The 18,695-nt window shown below is 54.4% G+C and overlaps 3 protein-coding genes across 8 annotated transcripts in view; 2 read left to right on the forward strand and 1 right to left on the reverse strand.

Annotated features, from left to right (window-relative positions):
- DLEC1 (DLEC1 cilia and flagella associated protein) overlaps positions 1-185 on the forward strand; it is a 43,326-nt gene extending 43,141 nt beyond the window's left edge. For all 6 annotated transcript variants that reach the window (XM_045199765.2, XM_045199767.2, XM_045199769.2 and 3 more), the window contains one exon: positions 50-185. In XM_045199765.2, the coding sequence (XP_045055700.2) occupies positions 50-185 (136 nt within the window). The remainder of the gene's footprint in view (positions 1-49) is intronic.
- ACAA1 (acetyl-CoA acyltransferase 1) lies at positions 183-11,084 on the reverse strand. Its single transcript, XM_024566054.4, has 13 exons — positions 11,068-11,084; positions 9,511-9,759; positions 9,199-9,292; positions 8,205-8,262; positions 6,297-6,376; positions 5,955-5,997; positions 4,129-4,227; positions 3,162-3,242; positions 1,787-1,977; positions 1,415-1,594; positions 1,062-1,117; positions 811-956; positions 183-528 (listed from the first exon to the last, which is right to left on the reverse strand). The coding sequence occupies exons 2-13, from the start codon at positions 9,685-9,687 to the stop codon at positions 453-455; spliced, it is 1,281 nt and encodes a 426-aa protein (XP_024421822.1). The 5' UTR covers positions 9,688-9,759; positions 11,068-11,084; the 3' UTR covers positions 183-452.
- A 60-nt stretch (positions 11,085-11,144) lies between these two features.
- MYD88 (MYD88 innate immune signal transduction adaptor) lies at positions 11,145-15,326 on the forward strand. The gene is made up of 5 exons (XM_024565853.3): positions 11,145-11,575; positions 12,362-12,496; positions 12,875-13,055; positions 13,240-13,331; positions 13,611-15,326. Exons 1-5 carry the CDS (start codon positions 11,248-11,250, stop codon positions 13,763-13,765), a joined length of 891 nt encoding a protein of 296 aa, XP_024421621.2. The 5' UTR covers positions 11,145-11,247; the 3' UTR covers positions 13,766-15,326.
- The last annotated feature ends 3,369 nt before the right edge of the window (positions 15,327-18,695 follow it).

Raw genomic sequence — 18,695 nt, forward strand, 5'->3', positions numbered from 1 at the left:
AGGGGGGAACCCCTCCAGAGCACTGGTCTCAGCCGAGGTCCTGACGCAGGTCCTCAGAGCTCACAGGAAGGGCAGGCCGCACCATGGTGGAGCCTGTGGTGGTGAAGAATCTACTCAGACTGAGCAGACGCAAGACCAGTGTGGTGAGAGCCGACCCTCGGGATAAACCACAGCCACCCAGATGAGATAACACACATTTACTATGTCGATTGCACTCCTCATGCAAAAGGCCCCTTCCCCGGGAATTACACAGTGGCCCCTGTGGCCTGGGTGACCTGGCACCTCACCCACTCCTGTAGTGTGTCATCAGTGTTCACATTTTCCAAATTAACCAAGTGCCCTGATGGGCCCACTACCGCCACACCCACTCGGGCTGAACCTTCCCACGTGGCACCACTTCTGTAGTATCGCTTTCTCACCGCTGAAGCAGGACTGCCTGGGTGGCGCCCCGCTCACTTGCCAGGGTATTCAAAGACGGCAGCGGCTCCCATTCCGGTGCCTATGCACATGGACACCACCCCATAGGCCCTGTGGGGGCAACGCTGTGTTGGCTGGGTGGACGAAGGCCTTCATGGGCAGAGTTTGCAAATCTATGGGTACGTAATTCCCTGACTGCCCACCTAGGCACACACACAGTGGCAGGTGCCTGCTGTAGGCCAGGGTCCCCTTCACAGCTGGCCCTCATGGAAAATGGTGGTCACACCCCTGCATCCTTCATGCAGAGTGTGTGCAAGTATACTTCCCCGTGCTCCCCTTGGGTGCCCTAGCCTGGGCATCCCCCGTGACACTCCCCTGGGGAGTCAGCCTCACCTGTTCCCACGGCGCTTCAGCTCATTGAGCAGTGTGATGACCTGTCGAGCCCCAGTGCAGCCCAGTGGGTGGCCCAAGGCCACGGCACCCCCCAGAGGGTTCACCTTCTCAAGGGGCAGTTTTAGTTTCTCTATACAGTAGACAGCCTGAAAGGAGGCAGAGCATCAGCTGTGGGTTCCTTCCCAGTCCCCTGCACCCCTGTCACCAACCGGGATGCTCAGGGCCTAGGCGGTGTTGGGAAACAGGCTCACCTGGCTTGCAAAGGCCTCATTGATCTCAAAGATGTCCACGTCCTGTGCTGTCAGCCCTGCAGGCAAGGGGGAAAGACCTGAGCTGACCCCGCGGCCCCTTACCCTTAGCAGGACTCTCAGTCTCCTGAAGCCCCACCCCATCCCTGCCTGTAGGCTGCCTGGTGTGTCTGTCTGTTCCAGATGAATGTGTGGTTCCCAGCTGTGGGGTCAGGAAGGGCTTGGGGTAGAGGCGCCAGTCGGCCCCACCTTCACTCTGCAGCACCCACAGGGCCACCCCTTTCCGGCAACAGCATGAGAGGCAGAAGTGAGATCCACATCTCACTTCACATCTCAGCGTGAAAGCGCCACCTTACCTGCTTTTTGCAAAGCTACAGGGATAGCGTAGGCAGGTCCAATGCCCATGATGTCAGGCGGAACTCCGACCACTGCATAAGACCTCAGGATCCCCAGGATGGGAAGGCCCAACTCTTCTGCCTTGGACCTCCGGGCCAGCAGGATGGCAGCTGCCCCATCGCTCACCTGGCTAGAGTTTCCTAGAGACAAACCGCAGGGGTAAGGAGGCCTCAGAGCAGGGCTGAGGAGGCCCAGCCCTCCCACATGCACCTTGCCTGTGGCTCCCAGCTACTAGAGCACACCCACACGGACACGGCCCCTTCCTCCCCACTTCCCGGCCCCTTCCTCCCCACTTCCCGGCCCCTTCCTCCCCACTTCCCGGCCCGTCTCACCAGCAGTGGTACAGCCGCCTTCCTTGAAGGCGGGCTTCAGTTTGGCCAGGCCCTCCATGGTGGTACTGGGGCGGATACCCTCGTCCTGGGCCACGGTGATCCTCCTCTCTGTGCCCTGGTGGTCACGGACTGTGGTGGTCACAGGCACAATCTCGGCTTGGAAACAGCCCCTGCTCTGGGCTCTGGCTGCCCTGCCAGCACCATGGAGAGCCAGGCTCAGGCTTCCTTCCTTCCTGGAGTCCCTCTGTTGCCTCCATCTCCTCCCCACGGGGCAGACATGTAAGCCCAGACTGCTAGATGCTGGGACATGCTCACCGAGGGGAATCTCGGAGGGACTGGTATGGGTTCCCTACTACCCCAACCTGGCCCTGGATGTGGGAGGCCCAAGGCCTTCTGGGGCCTTCTTCACCATCGGCCTCAGACCTTCAGATCTCCTCCAGCCCCAGCCTCAAAGGGGAGGGGGAGGAGACATGGGGGTGGTGGCTGCCGGCCGAGCCTGCCACACATGAGGGACAAAGCCTGCTTGGCTCTCTACACCAAAGTGAGGACGGAGCCTCCAGACACGTCTGTGCTGGGTTCTGCCAGCCTTCCTGTTGGATCGCAGCAGCTCAGTCTCATCTGTTCCCCAGTTTTCACTGATTTAAAATAACATACACTTATCTACTTGATAAGTCTTGGTATTGAAACACTGCAAAAATGCAGGGCATTTTAGCGTGATCCTTAGCATCAGATACAAAATGTTAAGTGCCTAGGGCATTCCCCTGGGAAGAATCCACAGCTTTCACCAAATTCTCAAGTGACTACGTGACCCTAAGTGGCTAAGAATCACTGCCTCATAGAAGCCCACCTGGTTGGACATTACTGCCTTCCATTGCTATCCTCTGCCTGGGCAGCTGGGGCTTGCCAACCTCAGCCTTCCCCTGCCCAGAAGCCTGAGCCCCTGGGGTTCCTCTGAGGCCATCCCCAGCCCCTGCCTCCGGATGCCACCCCAGACACAGGAGTGGTCCAGAAGCTGGGGGGCCTGGGTCCCCAGCAATGCCGGCCCCACACTCCAGGCTACCCAGAGGGGCCTCACCAAGCCACAGCAGTCAGAGAACAGTCCTGGCCCTCAATACACCCCCCGTGACTAGATGGGGAAACTGAGGCCCAGTAGGGAGTAGACACTCAGGGTGAATAGACAGCAGGCGGACACGGAAGCACTAATGCTGCGCTGTGGCCCTGGCCCCTGCTTGTCTCTCCCTCCCACGAGGCCCGAGGCTTAGAAGCCCCTCACCACCCTGCTGCAGCCTAAGGACAGCTGCACCTGAGACCACTCAGGCCAGTCTCCAAACCCCACTCTCTGGCCTTTCAACAGTCCACCCCAAGCAACACTCACTTTTGTTGAGAAGCCAGCGCAAAGGCATCCTGCTTCTCTCGTGAAATGCCGAACCGCTCAGCTACATTCTCCGAGGTTATCCTAGAAGACAAACAGCAAACTGTGGGTGAGGTCTGGCAGCCTGGACACTGGCCAGGCTGGGGAGCTGTGCTTGGAAGGCCAGTCCGTGCCAGAAACAGAACGATGACTCAGGGGGAGTGTAGGGGTATATACAGGGTCACCCTGATCCTAAGAAGCTCATACACTAGAGACCAGAACAGGGGCAGATGAGGGTGGGGAGCAGGCACTAACTGGCTTCTCTAGGCCAGCTTCTATGCCCCAGGAAAACTGCTTTAAAGTGGGAGATGAGGGCCCCCAAGTCCCCTTGGGGAAGATCACATCCAAGCTTCCTGGGGACCCAGAGCCACAGGGAGGCCTTCCAGCCTGGGCCCCTGGTTTTATGGGGCTTCTCTTGGAGATACGGTCACTGCACGTGGAGGCAGCAGGGGCAGTGCCCTTCTCTGAGCCTCAGGTGGGGCCAGGACTCCCTGCCCACGGACTCTGGGGGTGGCCCAGAAGCTCAGTGACGCTGGCAGCTGAGCTAATGTGCTACACAAACACAACATGCTTTCCATGTGGCATCTGTTGGGGCCCAAGTTCCCTCAACAGCATGTCCAGTGACAAAAAGCCTCCTAATTCCTCAACTTCCTGGTTCTCCTAGGCTTTGGGGTGCAGCTGCCATCATTCCTTGGGTGACTGAACTCCTCAGGCAGGAAGTACCAGGCTAGGCCATGTTTGGAAACCTAGAGGCCCAGAGAGGACCCAGGGGCCTCAGGGGAAGTCAGGGACAGCATCAAGTCCCATGCCCAGTGTCCCTGCATAGCAGACCAAGCCTGAAAGCGGGTGTGTACCACCGGCTGCACAGGCCAGGCACGGAGCGGGGTGTGGGGGGGGCGGTGCAGGCACACAGCTGCAGGTGAGCACTCACCCCATAGGAGTCAAGCAGTCTCTGGCCTTCTCCTTCTCTACCAAGCGGGAAGTAACATTTCCAGGATTCCTTACGTCAGCCATGGACATGGATTCCACCCTGAGGAGGAGGAGGAGGTGACACTGGCAGGACTAGCTGTGCATCTGACAAGTGCTGGGAAGCAGCCAGGGAGTCCCAAGCAGCACTGGTGGCGAGGCAGAGCTGGGGGTGCAGGACACAGCACCGCCCAGTCCACACTCCCGGCCTGCCATGCGTCCCTAAGGCAGCCCCTCCTGCAGCTCAGCCGTGGTGTTGGCCACAGGCGGGAAACACGTCCAACAAGCCCAGGCCTCGCCCTCAGGGACCACACGTTCAGAGGAGAGAAGAGACAAAAAATGTAAAAGCTGCAGATCAAAGAGCAACCTGCCTGGACGAGGAGGTGCTAGGAGCTGAGAGGAAGGCGAAATCTCAGTTTGGTGCGCTCAAAAGAGCTTTGAGGTGGTGGGGGAACACAGAACCCTCAGCCAACGCTTTTCATGTGCCCGGCACTGTTTGCAAACCTTTCCAGGTCTTACAGGGCACTTTGGACAGTGTCGGTCATACATATGCCACAGAGTTAGCTGTTGCTCCACTGAATCCCGCCAACTTCAGCAGCGCTGAGGCAGCTATCCCCGCGTAGGAGGTAAGGACACAGAGGCCCAGCGAGGCTAAGCTGCCCATGCTCATTCAGCCAGGACCCAAATTTAGGGAGTCTGGCCCCAGAGCCCACTCCCAACTGGATGTTCCGGGCTACTCTTCACGGTCAAAGCCCACATGAACAGTCAGCCCGTGATGTGGGGGACAGTCCTGACTCAGACCCTTAATGCCCTCGTAACACGATTTTTAACCTTTAGGGGGACCTCGGATGACCTCTAAGGAAGTCCCGAAGGCACCAGCCTTCTCCTCCAATTATCCATACCCCTTCTGGTAAGGTGAGACAGGAGAGACAGGGCAGAGGGCAGACCGGGCAGTGGCCCTGACCCAGCTAGAGTCCCTGCAGTGTGGTCGTTGGGTTTATTTACAGCTGCAGACACAGGGCAGTACGACGCAGTGCCGGGGACACAGCCCTGAGACGGCCCCGCGATGCGCCAGTGAAGAAACACTATTTAGAGGAACTGAAAGAGGCTGCTTGCCTCCCCAGGCCTGCTGAAGCCCTCACTTGGTCTGTCCTCCCAGCCCCAGATGCCACCAAGCCTGGACCCATGCCCTTCCCCTCCTGGGTGACGCTGCCCAGTACAACTTCTGCAGCTCCATGTGCTTGAACCAGAGATGGAGCTACAGCTGACGGAGACCAAATCACCACAGATCTGATCATGCCCCACAGATCTGATCATGCCCCTCAGAACCCGAAGTTGCCACCTGGGTACCAGGGAGGGGTAAAGGAGACAGCCTAGGAGCGTGAATTAACTAGTGATACAGTTGGCAGCTGTCCCCGGCCTCCCTGGCTTTAGAGAACCAAAACTGCACCTTCTCGCTCAGCAGCAGCATGAATCAACAAGGGCACGGGAGGAAACCAGAGAGCTCTATTTTCTCACGATGTTTGCCCACATTTTCCAGCCCGACAGACTTCCAAGAAAGCAAGCTTTGGAAAGCCCACTTCCTTTCCCCACTAGTGCCAAGAGGCGCGAACCATTCCTGAGCAGCCAGAGCTGGGGGCTACTTCTAAGCTGAATTTGAAGGAACCCTCTCCCAGGCAGCTGCCCAAAGGGGAAAGTTCTGAACTCATGGACCTCTGAGGACTCAGGTGATGAATGTTAGTTTTATTATTACAAGCTGGTTAAGAAGCTCTGGCAGAAAGAAATTCTTACCCACAAGCCATGCCAATGTCATAAGACCCATTTCTGATGCCACCTGCAACAAAAGCATTTCATAAACATCCTTCAACAGAGTCCATCCGTTCTGGGAACGGGCAGCCTCCTCCCTACCTGGTCTCTAACATAGGGCCCCAGCCTCAGAGATGGAAGACCCAGGAGTGTCCAGAAAAGGCTGGGGGGCTAGTGGCAAGGAGCTCTCCTTATCTTTCCGTGAGGAGAGTCCTCGCAGAAATCCTTATTGCTTGCCCAGTGGATAGTGACTTTGCTGACCCGAATTCACAGAGCCAGGACCAAGGCTAGGCTGTAGCAATGGGCACCCACCCAGTCACAACTTACCGGCTATGTTGAACACTGCCTGGAGCCCTGAAGAACACTGTCTGTTGACAGTGCTCAAAGGCACAGTCTCTGGGATGTCACTGAAACAGAAGATGAGACCAGAGTCAGCTGCTCTGCCCTGCCTGGTTCACAGAGAAAGCAGGCCTGTGCTCTTGGACAACGTGCCTTCCCCATCAGCGGGTGCAAAGCCCAGCGGAACACACCCAGCAGCCCTTTCCCCACTCCAGGCCAGATCCATAGTGGGCAGACCTACAGGCACTTGCTCCCCAGGGCCCCACAAGCACATGCCCTCCCATCCTGTGATTCTCTGCAACCAAGGCCAAGTGCAGCCAAAGGCAAGAGAAGGCTGGTTAGGCCACAAGGATCCTTTCTTCTCTCCCTTCAAAGGTTCAAAATGAAAACTATACAGGGTGAGGCAAAGAACAGAGGAGAGGACCTATTTCTGGGACAGAGGACCAGAGCAAAAGATATGTCTAAACTTTGAGGCCTGCCTTACTAGTAACCATGTGGCTAACCCTTTCTGTTCCCCTTCCCTCTGGAAAGCCTGCTCCCAGCTGGTCAAAGACTCTGCTGGGTACCAGGTGCTTCAACATACTTTGTTCTGGTGGGTCCTCCCACGCTCCCACCCTGGTCGCTGCCCTGGAACCTGGTGGGGCTGCCGGTCCTGATGTAACCCGCCCTGGCCAAGGTACAAAGCCCTAGGGAAATCCCTGGCCCACGGACTAAACTGTACGGGGTCCAAGCACTCAGGTGATTCTGGTGTGCCACAGGCTCTACTGAGACCCTCCCAGGTAAATAGCCTCCTGGGTCCCCTAACTCCAGAGTTACCATCCCTTCCCCCATCCCATCACTTGTTCACTGAACACCTACTCAGTACTAGCCACCACCTGAGGGATGCTGACATGCTTAGAATACAGTGTCCTACAGGACGCCTGACCAACACACAGAAAATAAATCAACCAGCAGAGGCTGAAAGAACAGAGCGAGACAGCCAAGCATGTCATAAGGAAGCACATGGCTAGCTCCCGGAGAGGAAGGGGTCCTTGTTTTAAGCCAGGGAGCTTGGGGAAGTCCAGCCAAACGGTGAAACCGTGCTTGCGCAGGGTTTAACTAGGGCAGAGAGAGGAGGTAGGGACAGCCCTTCAAAGGGACAGAATGACTAGCATCGGGAATAGTGGGCAGGCAGATAGGCTGGCTGAAGGAGGAAGAGTCAAGGCCAGTAAGCATGTGGGAGATAGGGCTGGAAGGTAAGTCTGGAGCCAGATCCTGGCGTCCTTGAACTTCAGGCTAAGCAGTCTGAACCTCTCCTAGTCCCTAGAGGTTTTATCAGTCTTCCTGTTCCTTCACTGGCCTATGTTCCCACTATTTTTTCTTTATGCAGTTGTGAGTACAAAGCTAAGAGATTCTCAAAACTACAAGTAAAAATAATTGAAGCATTCCTCCTCTGTCTTAGGACAGCAAGAGAAGGGCAAGTTTACCAGGGCCTGACAAGGTCCCGATAAGATACGCCTAAAGACTGCTGCCTGCTCAGCTGGCAAAAAAAAAAAAAGCTGACCCTCCCGTGCACCTGCTTAGTTATTCACCCAGCAAAAGAGGCCAGAGTCCAAGCAGCACTTAACAACGGGCAAAAGCAACAACCTGACTTTGGCTAAAGATCAGGCAAGTCACAGAGACCTTTTGCTACAGTCCCCAAAACCCTGTTTGTCCTGGCCCCGGGCCAGGTAATACATCCTCCCTTCAAAGCAGGAGCCAGGCAGGGTCCACAAGAGCAGGGCACTGAGGACCCGGGCTGCCTCCAGGCCTGGTGGCCAACTCGATCCTCTCCCGTCCACAAGCTGAGTTCCCTGAGGCCTGAGCCCACTCAACAGTCAACATGGCCAACCCAGAGCCAGAACTGGAAAAGTTTACCTCAGAAACTGGGCGATGCGGGCCATGATTGCCCCGGCCCCCGGCTGAAGCACATTTCCTGTGGACAACAAACCTTTGCTCAGTGCTCAGTGGTGTTCTGGGCACCGAGGTGTATCTGTGGATATCAGAGAGGGGACATTCCATCCACATCTTTCTTCAGAAACACAAGCCCTCAGCAGGCTCGCTTGGGGCCCTGGAATTTCAAGGCGTGGCACAAGGGGACCCAGCTGTATGGCAGCTGGGTCACACAGGAGACCCCGCCCCTGAAGGTGCCAAATTCCCACGCCCATGCACCCTGCCCTTCCAAATCAGCACACAGTGGGCACACTGCCAAAGAGCTGGTTTTGTCATGGAAATGGGTTTCTGAAAATGCACCCCTCCCCAGGTGTCCTCCGCCAATCCCTGCTGTCACCCCATGGGTGGAACAGTGATTTCAGACCTAAGGGTGGTGACGTATACATTACATAATAAGGCTCTTGCCCCACTATATTGTCAAGTTTCAAGGCTAGAAGAGTAGAGGTGAGAGAAAAGGGCTGACTGGAGGTCCAGAGGCCCTGGATTCAGATCCAAAGCTCTGCTGCAAACTCCCCCTGCCCCAGTCTCTCCATCTGTAAGTGAGGGACTGGATTAGATCATTTTCGATGTTCCTTTTGTTCAGTCCCGGCAGAGACTGGATGTCAGGATCGATAGAGAACCCTATAGTTTCCTGTCTCTGGGGTGTTCTCAAGCCCCTTTGCCAAGTGTCTTGGCGTTAGAATGTGTCACTTGAGAGCCCTGCTTTGTACCATACTTAATATGCAGAATGTGCGTGGAGGGGCGCAGAAAATGCCTGGAGGCGGGGCGAAGGCTAGCCCTAAAAACACAAATTCATCGTTGGCCAGTCCGTTGACATTCCCCTCGGTGAAAACACCTGGAGGGTGGTGATATATTTGAGGACTTAAGCGGGATAGGAGGGCGAAGAGGATCGAGCCCAGGATCCGGGTAGCGTCCTCACCCACGCATATGTCTCCCAGTTGGGACGGGCTCAGCTTCACGTCCTGGAGAACCGCGGTCAAGACGGCCGAGAGAAGCTCGTCTGGGGTGGTGTCCTGCAGTGGGAAGCGTGGCTGCGGTGACCCCATGCCGCCACTACACGAGGTCCCAGGGCCCTCGCTACCCGCCCCCAGCTTCTCACCACAGATGAGTAGAGCGGTCAGAGCTCGGGAGCGGAGCCAACTCGGACGCCAAAGGGAACCGAGCATAGACGCCAGACCCCAGCCCGCCCCCAGCCACCATCTCGCCCCTGGCGCCCGGACCAGGGCCTCACCTTGAAGCCGCCGCGGTTCCCTCGGCCAATGGCGGTGCGCCGCCCGTGCACCACTACCACGTCTTCGGCCGACGCCGGCGGAGCGCAGCTCGAACACGGCGCGGCCTGCAGCCCCCGATTCCAGCCCGAAGGAGGCTGGCCGCTCAGGTGGCCCAGCACCACCTGCAGCCTCTGCATCGCGCAGCTTGACCCGGTAGACCCCAACCGGAAGACCACCGGAACCAAGAAAGTAGCCACTGCGACTTTACCCTAGAAATATAAACACCGCCCACAGCCCTGAGGACTGTTGTGCTCTTCCCGCCCAAGGTCCCGCCCACCCCCTGTCTCAGCCAACCAGAAGGAAATTCTGCCTTAAGTCCCGCCCCACCCCAAGGGAAACCACCTATAGCAGGGGCCACTGTCACCTCCGAAAGGGTCTTTCCGCACAAAGCCCTGCCTGCTGTAGCCTATGGCTGCCAAGCAGAGGGTGGACCTTTCGGAAGCCCCGCCCAGAAGCGCAGACAGCCAAACCCGAGGCGGGACAACTAGGTGCTCTGCCCACGGCTTCTTTCTTGGAAAAGTTCTCCGGACTCAAATCCCTCCTCATTCCTAGTCTCCTCTGCTGTTCTCTGGATCTCAGCACCTAAACTAGGGAACCTAAATAATTGTCACAGAGCCCTACCCCGACGTGCGTGGGCTCTTATGGGAAGTCCGTCGAGAAGATTGAGGAAATTTGGGATCCTGGGTAGCGGGAGAAAGGATTGTACAAAAGTGCCGAGATGTGACAAGCTCCCTATCTGGAGAGAGAGCACCATACACTTATTTTCACCAATTTTACAGTTATTTGGGATGATATGATTAGTGCCCACGTCTACCACTAGGCTGGCGTCTCCACCAAAGCAGGGAGAGACCTGTATCCGTGGTGCCTGCAATATTCCTGACACTTAGTAGGTTATCCATAAATATCTATAGAATGAATGAACGAACCAAGCTCTCCAGGTCAGGGCTGAGTCTCCCCCAACCCTAACGAGCAAGGCCAGGTGCCCTCCAGACTCCCGATGGCAATGTGTTTTCCTAGAGAGTAGTTTCCCAAAGTAGTAATACTGCGCTTCCCCCAGACACCAAAGGCCAGGGCGCCCTGTTACCTCTAATCCCCGAGGGTAGGGTTTTGCCCCCCACCTTTGAAGGGCAGGGCCGTGGCATCCCTCAGACTCCAGAAGGCGGTATGCGCTTTCCCACCTCTACCTCTTAGTGTACAGCCGGGGACTTCCCATACTCCTAGAGGGTAGGTTTGTGTGTTCCCAAGAGATGGGGGGAGGGAAGGTAGGCAGAACCGATTCCTCCTCACTTGCCTCCTGTCCTCCACCCTCAAGGGCAGGGCCACATGAACCCCTTAGATCCCCCATTGAAAAGACGTGATTCCACCGGATCCCAAAGAGCAAGGCCCCTGTTTCCTACAACCCCCAAGGAGGATCGGCATTTCCCTCGGCTTGCATCAGAACGCCCCCCGCCCCCCGAGCACAAGTCGATGGACCTGCTCAGACCTCAAGAGGCAAGTACCCAGTTCCCCCATCCTACATCCGCTGCAAGGTGGGACGCCTCCACTTCCGCACATCCGCCGGTGCTCTGGATTGAAGGGCTGGGCTTCTCGGAAAGTGAAACAGGCGGGGCGGAGCAGCGGGTGTTGGAGGGGAAGAAGGAAGTGCGTGCGGGCCGGAGACTCGACTCCACAGTGCGGAACCTCCAGGGCGGCCCACCATGGCTGCAGGAGTCCCAGGCGCGGGGTCCGCGTCCCCCCCTCCCTCTAAGTCCTCCCTGCCTCTGGCAGCGCTCAACGTGCGAGTGCGGCGCCGTCTGTCGCTGTTCCTGAACGTGCGCGCTCAGGTGGCTGCCGACTGGACAGCGCTGGCAGAGGAGATGGGCTTCGAGTATTTGGAGATCCGGCGGCTGGAGAGGCATGCCGACCCCACGGGCAGCCTGCTGGACGACTGGCAGGGACGCCCCGGCGCCTCGGTGGGTCGTCTGCTGGAGCTGCTTGCTAAACTGGGCCGCGACGACGTGCTGCTGGAGCTGGGGCCCAGCATCGGTGAGGACACCCTCTTGCCGGCCCCCCGGGGGGTGAGGGAGCAGGCATTCATCGGGCTCCGCAAACAGTCTCCCTTGTCGAGGCCCTCGTTTCCCCGGGGGGAAGAGTGGGGAGGCATTCTGCAGCAGGGGAACCGCGCGGGACCAGTTCTCTCTTTCAATACCCAGGATGCGGGAGTCTAGAGGAAGGAGGTGGAGGCCCAGAGAGGCAGAGAACAAGAGAAACAGCTTAGGCAAAAGCTTTCGCGTAGGGTCGGAGCCTGAATCTGAGTCCTCCGTGGGGGTGTTTATGTTGCTTCAGGTACAGCAACAGGGCAGGTGAGAGGCTGAAAGCTGACAGTCTTGGAAACCTCAGGTACCCTAGGAAATGAGCTGCTTCCGGCATAGGCAGGGACAGCTGCCCAAAGACGGGCACACCTTACTTGGCTGGAGCCTCTGCCCTCATGCACGTCACTGCTGGGACTCCTGAGTGCCAGCCCCCTGTTCACATTAGCCATGTATTGTAGAAGCAACCGACCCTGGGTTCTATTCTCAGGAGCCCTAGGAAGTGGGGGCCAGGGCAAAAGGACAGAAATACACAAGCCAGACCTTGATGGCTTCTGGTATGGCTGTAACACCATTGACCTCCCTTTGGGATGGTCAGAGCCAGATGGCTTGGCTTCTCAGAGCTGCAAAACGGTGAGTGGCGCCAGTGGACTGGAGAAGCCCTAGAGCACAGCATGGCCTGACTGTGAGTAGAGGCATGGGCCCCCCTGGGCGCCTGCCACTCTCTGTCTCTTCCCCACAGAGGAGGACTGCCAGAAGTATATTCTGAAGCAACAACAGGAGGAGTCTGAGAAGCCCTTACAGGTGGCTGCTGTAGACAGCAGTGTCCCACGGACAGCAGAGATGGCCGGCATCACCACACTCGATGACCCCATGGGTAAGGGCCTAATACTGCTCCTCTGATCCAGATGGGACAGGTGGGCCTTAGGACCTTGTGTTCAGAGCATGAATGTTGAAAGCAGATGGGCTGTGGCACTTTGGCAAGTTCACCTCCCTGAGCCTGTTTCTTTACCTGAGAAAGGGGAATGATAATATGAAACACTCATGAAATCGTATGTGTGTATGTCTTGTGGTCATCCCAGAGCTTGGCCTGGGACGGGGATGAGGGGGTGGCAGGAGGTGCTCATCTTTCCTCTCCTGGGAAGAGTACTTTCTCTGAGTAGTGTCATCTCAGCATTGATGTAGGGTCCAGGACGAGGGTCACCCCCAGCCTTCCGACATAACTCTGACCATCCCCCTTGTGCTCTGCACCCAGGGCAAATGCCTGAGCGATTTGATGCCTTTATCTGCTACTGCTCCAGCGACATCCAGTTTGTACAGGAGATGATCCAGCAGCTGGAACAGACAAACTATCGGCTGAAGTTGTGTGTGTCCGACCGCGATGTCCTGCCTGGCACCTGCGTCTGGTCTATTGCCAGTGAGCTCATTGAGAAGAGGTTGGTTAGGTGGCCATGGGGCAGTGGGTGGGTGCACAAAGCCCTGCCTAAGGATCCAGCTGCTGGGATTTTCCCAGCTGGGCCCTGTCTAGCCTGGGCACAGTGGGCCTCTCCCAAGGCCATCCCTTGGGAGTACGTGGAACTGGGTCACCACAGTGCCCGCAGCCTGCCCACTCTTCCCTAGGTGTCGCCGGATGGTGGTGGTTGTCTCAGATGATTACCTGCAAAGCAAGGAATGTGACTTCCAGACTAAGTTTGCACTCAGCCTCTCTCCAGGTAAGCTCAGTCCTGCCCTTGCCACAGAAGAGTGGGTGGGTGGGGTTCAGAATGCCAGCCTTTCTTCCCCAAGGACTATGAATGCAACACCGAGGAACTCCTGCAGGTCTCTGCACACCTGCGTGCCTTTTGTGTGTGCACATGAGTGCCTTTTGTGTGAGTGAATGTGTGCCAGGGATGCTCACTTGGGGGAGTGCTGTTAACCCCTGGGCTAGGGACTGGTCCCACCCCACTCTGGGACGAGGGCCTGGTGCCAGCTCTGCACCCCTTGGCTTGCAGGCGCTCATCAGAAGCGACTGATCCCGGTCAAGTACAAGGCAATGAAGAAAGAGTTCCCCAGCATCCTGAGGTTCATCACTGTCTGCGACTACACCAACCCCTGCACCAAGTCCTGGTTCTGGTCTCGCCTCGCCAAAGCCCTGTCCCTGCCCTGAAGACTGCCTTGGGACCCTGGGTGTATGTGTGTCTGTCTGCCTGTACATGTACTTCTGCCCCTGCCTCCCTCTGTGGTTGTAGGGGGACCCTGTGCTCCACTTGCCTCTCCATTCCTTGAGATGCCAACTCCACAGGCACATCTGCAGCCACTGTACATTTCTGGACGTCACATCTCATGTCCTGCATGGAATCAACGGCTGCAAGTGGAGGGACCAGCTGGGACTAAGCGGAGGACCGAAGGAGCCACACCTCTGACCCATCCGCACATCTCAGACCTCAGTTTCTCCATCTGAGAACTGAGTAGGATGGGAGAACAGGCGGTAGCTATGTTCAGATCACTGTGGGAAATGGTGAAGCATTGTTCTGGGTCTCCTGGGGAAGACAGATCTTGGCTGAGAGAGCTGGCTGCCAGGGCCGTATGCTGGTACTGCTCGAGCACACAGTGCCAAGGAGGCTGCTTCCACGATGGTACCTACTTGTTGCCTATCTCACATCCCACTTCCTCCTGCCCCATGGAGAAAACACTGGCCAGCACAGGGTGATCTCAATCTGAACCTCATTCCCCCGGGGGTTCACCTCTATCTGCCTCTTGGACCACTCCCAGCTTCTTCCCACCTGAGCACCTGGGGCTGCTTTTCACTTCAACCCCTTGAGCTGCCTGTGGTCACCCTCTCAACTCTGCCTGGCACAGGATGGGGTGTGTCAAGTTGGTTCTAAGGCAGGGTCACCATGGTGGGGTGCAAGAAACCTTCCTCCCTGGGCCGCCCATGGAGAGGTTTCCCATCAACCTTTTGTACCTTGATTGCCTTACAAAGTTGCTTGCTGGGACCAGTTTACAAACAGTGATCCCATAAGAGCCTCCTGACCCCAAGCTTGTGGGCACACACACACCCATGCATGCACACGCACACACATTTATATACATGCACGCACACACATTTCCCTGGGTACAGCTCCCAGGTATGGCTGGGTGAGCTGGTCCCACCACTGAGGGGGTCTAACCGTGGATGAAGATAGGACACTCTTGTATACCTTTTCTCTTTTTCCCCACTTCATTGAAACCAGTCTCTAGAAAGACCCCAATATGCCAGCATTTATGCCTTCATTAAAGCACAGAGCAAGGAACGGGGCCAAGTCAAAGGCAGCCGTTTTCCCCTCTCCCTCTCCGGGAGATTTGTACATTAGTTAACCTGAAGCTCTCCTTTGGGGAGGAAATATCACGGTATCAGGTCTCTGTCCCAGAGCAGAACTCAGGACCCTAAATCTAATTTAAAAATGTGTCTTCTCTGTTCCGCCTCCAGCAGGGCCTGGGGTCTGGGGAGGCGGGAGGGACCTCAGGGTCTGGGAAGGGACCGAAGGCCCCTCTGCATGATCTCGATGAAGCACTTAACTACCATGCACCTACCCCCACTTGGATAGTGGGGAGTATTTTAAAACGATTTCAAGAAAGTAACTCATACCTATTTCATATGCGTTGTGGAAATTTCGAAGAGCCAAGAAATGCCTACGTCATTTCTCCTACATCCTGGGTTTACAATAAAGAGATTTCTATTTTGGGAATAGCAGGTTTCATTTGTGTCTGGAGGGAGTTTTGAAGAAGTAACCTGGGATAAGGGTCTCCTGGGTAAGAGAAACTAACCCATTGGGTAGGTTCCCGTGAGTTTGGCAGGGGCTTCCTGAAGGCTGGGCCCCACCTCAAAGGTCCCAGGCACCACCTGGGCTGCAGGCAGAACCAGGAATAGCAGCCTCGGCTCCAGACGCTAGGGAGCCTGCTCACCTCTGCCAAGCTGGTCTGCCCGGGATTGTGCCATGCTATGGGCCCTGGCCCAGCCCGCAGGCAGAAGCTGCTCTTCTAGGCCCCAAGGGGAGTCGGAAAGCCCCCATTCCAGTTACAAACCTCTGTGGAGAAACTCAGTTGTTATCGATAATGGGTATGTCATCCTTGGCATATCTATGTTAATCCTAAGGGTGTTGGCCTATCTCAATAGAATATCTTATTTTCACTGTTCAATCAAGAATATTTAGAAACTCTAAAGGAAAAAAACCAGCCATAGCCCTAATCCCAGAGGTAACTCTAGTGATCTTTGAGAATGCTCAGACATCAGCTACCATAGCCTTTCTCGCAATAGTCTGTTGCCATGTCCTGGCTCCTGAGTCTCCTGGATGCTGGAGGCTCCCCAGCCTTACCCCTGTGCCCTCAGGGACTCCTAGAAAAGCCTCAGGTGTTCAGAGCAGCTCTGGGGTAGGACCCCCCCTCTCCAGTGTCCCCTAGGGGCCAAGGCCACCCCTAGGATCTGCCTTGTGCCATCCACGGTTGAGGCAACAGTCTTTGGGTCCGCTCTTGGACTTGGGGGGTGGGGAGCCTCTGAGCAACACCAGTGCATCATGGGAAAAGCCTCTGTTCCCTCAGGCCAGGCTGGTGATTCCGACCTGCTCACCACGCCTTCATCTGATCCTCACACCCCTTCCACCTTTCTCCAGTGCCCACCTCTACACAAGTGGGTTCCCAGACACCCAGAAACTTCCTTGTCTTTGTTTTTGGTTTAATCCTCTAGGAATCGTTGATAGAGAAACCCTCATTTTTGTTTTCAGTAGGGAAAATTCACTGCTGAAATCAAAGGCAAAGTAGGAAAATTTGGAGGGCAGCAGCGAAGTTAAATATGAAACTACAGGCCTACATGACAATGGGCCTGGGTTCTGCCATCAGCCCACGATGGGAAAGAAACAGGGACAGGGATTTCCTCCAGACTAGACAATACGATATATTAATACAGTGCATTTTTGTTGGATCCTGGTTCAAACAGACCAATTATAAAAAGTCATTTTGGGGTCCTATATCTGATCAAGGGTAGTACCCAGAATATATAGAGAATGATATATAATTCAAAACCACACAACGCACTTAAAAAATGGGCAAGAGACAAAGAGACATATCTCCAAAGAAGATACACAAATGACTACATATGAAAAGATGCTCGACATCACTAATCATTAAGCAGTTGTGTCAGAGCAGGCCCACTAAAACAGAAGATTTAAATAAGATCCAGAGTCTCATAACATAGTAATCAAGTGTCCGGGACTGAAAATCACTCTCCATACCCAGGACCAGGAAACTCTCAACGCAAGTGAGAAGAGACAATCAAAAGACACTAACACTGAGATGACGGAGACGTGGAAATTATGTGAAAGGATTTTAAAGCAGCCTGTGTAAAAGTGCTTCACTGAGCAATTCCAGACACCCTTGAAACAAACGGTAAGTAGTGTCAGCAGAGAAATGCAAGAAATGAAGAAATATATTGGAATTTTAGAACTGAAAAAAAAAAAGAGAAAATGCCACCTGAAATAAAAAGCTCACTGGACGGAGAGGACAAGAGGAAAGAATCAGTGAACTTGAAGACTGAATAATATAAATTACCCAACCTAAACAACAGAGAGAGAACAGACTGAAAAAAATGAACAGTTTCAGACATATGCGGAAATTATTAAGAAATCTAATATTTGTGTCACTAGAGCATTAAAAGGAGAGGAGAAAGAAGGGGGAGCTTAAAAAGTATTCATATAAATAAGGCTGAAATTTTTCCAAACATGGCAAAGACATAAATGCACAGACTGAAGAATCTCATCAAATCCAAACTAGGGTAACTCAAAGAAATCTATGTGAGGATGCATCAGAGTCAAACTTCTGAAAACTAAAAATAAAAAAATCTTGTAAGCAGCCAGAGAGCAATGACACCTTCCCTATCATGGAAAAAGCAATTTAAGTGATATCCGATATCTCATCAGAAGCCACAGAGTAGGAAGTGGCACAATTTTTAAAGTGCTCAGAGAAAAACATTGTCAACTCAAACGTCCTAGGTCCAGTGAAAAGCGGGAAGAAGAAATGAAGACATTCTCAGGAAAACTTACGAGAATGTGTTGACAGCAGACCTACCCTTAAATAGCTAACGGAAGTTTTGAGAAAATAAGTGCTTTAAAAAGAATCTCGCAACATCAAGAAGGAAGAACAAGAGAGTAAAAATAAGTTAATACAATGTGCTTTGCTTCTCCTCTTTCGTTTTCTAAATTATATCTGTTGATCTAAGCAAAAGATCAGTGGCTGTGTGCGGGATAGATGAGGAAGTTGATAAGCACTGTGGTCATTTCTGCTTCCAGCAAACTGCCCAAAGGAAAAGGAGAAATGGAGAGGCTGCTGCCTAGGGGGAGGGACTCTGTGGTCCCCGAAATTTCCTCTTTCCTCAAAAGATCAAAGCCCACGAGATTCAGTTCCGTGTCCCCTGTCCTACGCCCTCACGCATTGTCCGATGTTCTCAGTTTACGGAGAGAAAGTATTTAAGACAGTTACAAACAGGGGAAAGTAAACAGACTTCAAGGGAAGCAAGGTTCCTATCCCTTACCAAAACTGGTAATGTCAAGACAAGTAGAACTAGGTAAGTCACGTACAAACAATGGTATACACAGAGCACCTACTACATATCTATACACAGAGATGCTCTGCAAACATTATGAATAAATCAAAGTGAAATTGTATTTGAAATTACCAACATTATAGAGATGGAGAATAGGCGAGTGATTTTCAGGAGTGAGGGATGGCTGGGGGGTGGAGGGAGTGGGTGTACCGTGAAGAGATCTGCATCTCGATTGGAGTGGTGGTGAGATCTACGCATGTGATGAAAATGGCAAAAACCGTACAGACACATTGTACCCACGTCAAGTTCCCAGTTCTGATACTGTACTAGAGTTACAGAGGATGTGTGTGTTGGGGGAAATTGTGTGAAAGGTCCAGGAACTTCTCTGCCTCATTCGTGCAATTTCCTTGAATGATTATCTCAAGAATATATGTTTTTAAAGAATTTAACATAAAGATGAAGTTATAACAAAAGCCCATGGGTGCTGATGCAATGGTTAAAGCTTAATTTTCCCACTTATCCC

Source organism: Desmodus rotundus, chromosome 8 (assembly GCF_022682495.2).
Source record: "Desmodus rotundus isolate HL8 chromosome 8, HLdesRot8A.1, whole genome shotgun sequence".
Taxonomy (NCBI): Eukaryota; Metazoa; Chordata; class Mammalia; order Chiroptera; family Phyllostomidae; genus Desmodus; species Desmodus rotundus.

Bases quoted from the DNA above. Each gene is read 5' to 3' on its own strand.
- ACAA1 (XM_024566054.4), bottom strand. From the start codon at position 9,687: ATGCAGAGGCTGCAGGTGGTGCTGGGCCACCTGAGCGGCCAGCCTCCT. The intron at 6,377-8,204 runs GTAAACTTTTCC...CTTCTGTTTCAG, and splicing joins CGCATCGCCCAGTTTCTGAG to TGACATCCCAGAGACTGTGC. The intron at 1,118-1,414 runs GTAAGGTGGCGC...CCTTGCCTGCAG, and splicing joins TGTAGCTTTGCAAAAAGCAG to GGCTGACAGCACAGGACGTG.
- MYD88 (XM_024565853.3), top strand. From the start codon at position 11,248: ATGGCTGCAGGAGTCCCAGGCGCGGGGTCCGCGTCCCCCCCTCCCTCT. The intron at 12,497-12,874 runs GTAAGGGCCTAA...CTCTGCACCCAG, and splicing joins CACACTCGATGACCCCATGG to GGCAAATGCCTGAGCGATTT. The intron at 13,056-13,239 runs GTTGGTTAGGTG...ACTCTTCCCTAG, and splicing joins AGTGAGCTCATTGAGAAGAG to GTGTCGCCGGATGGTGGTGG.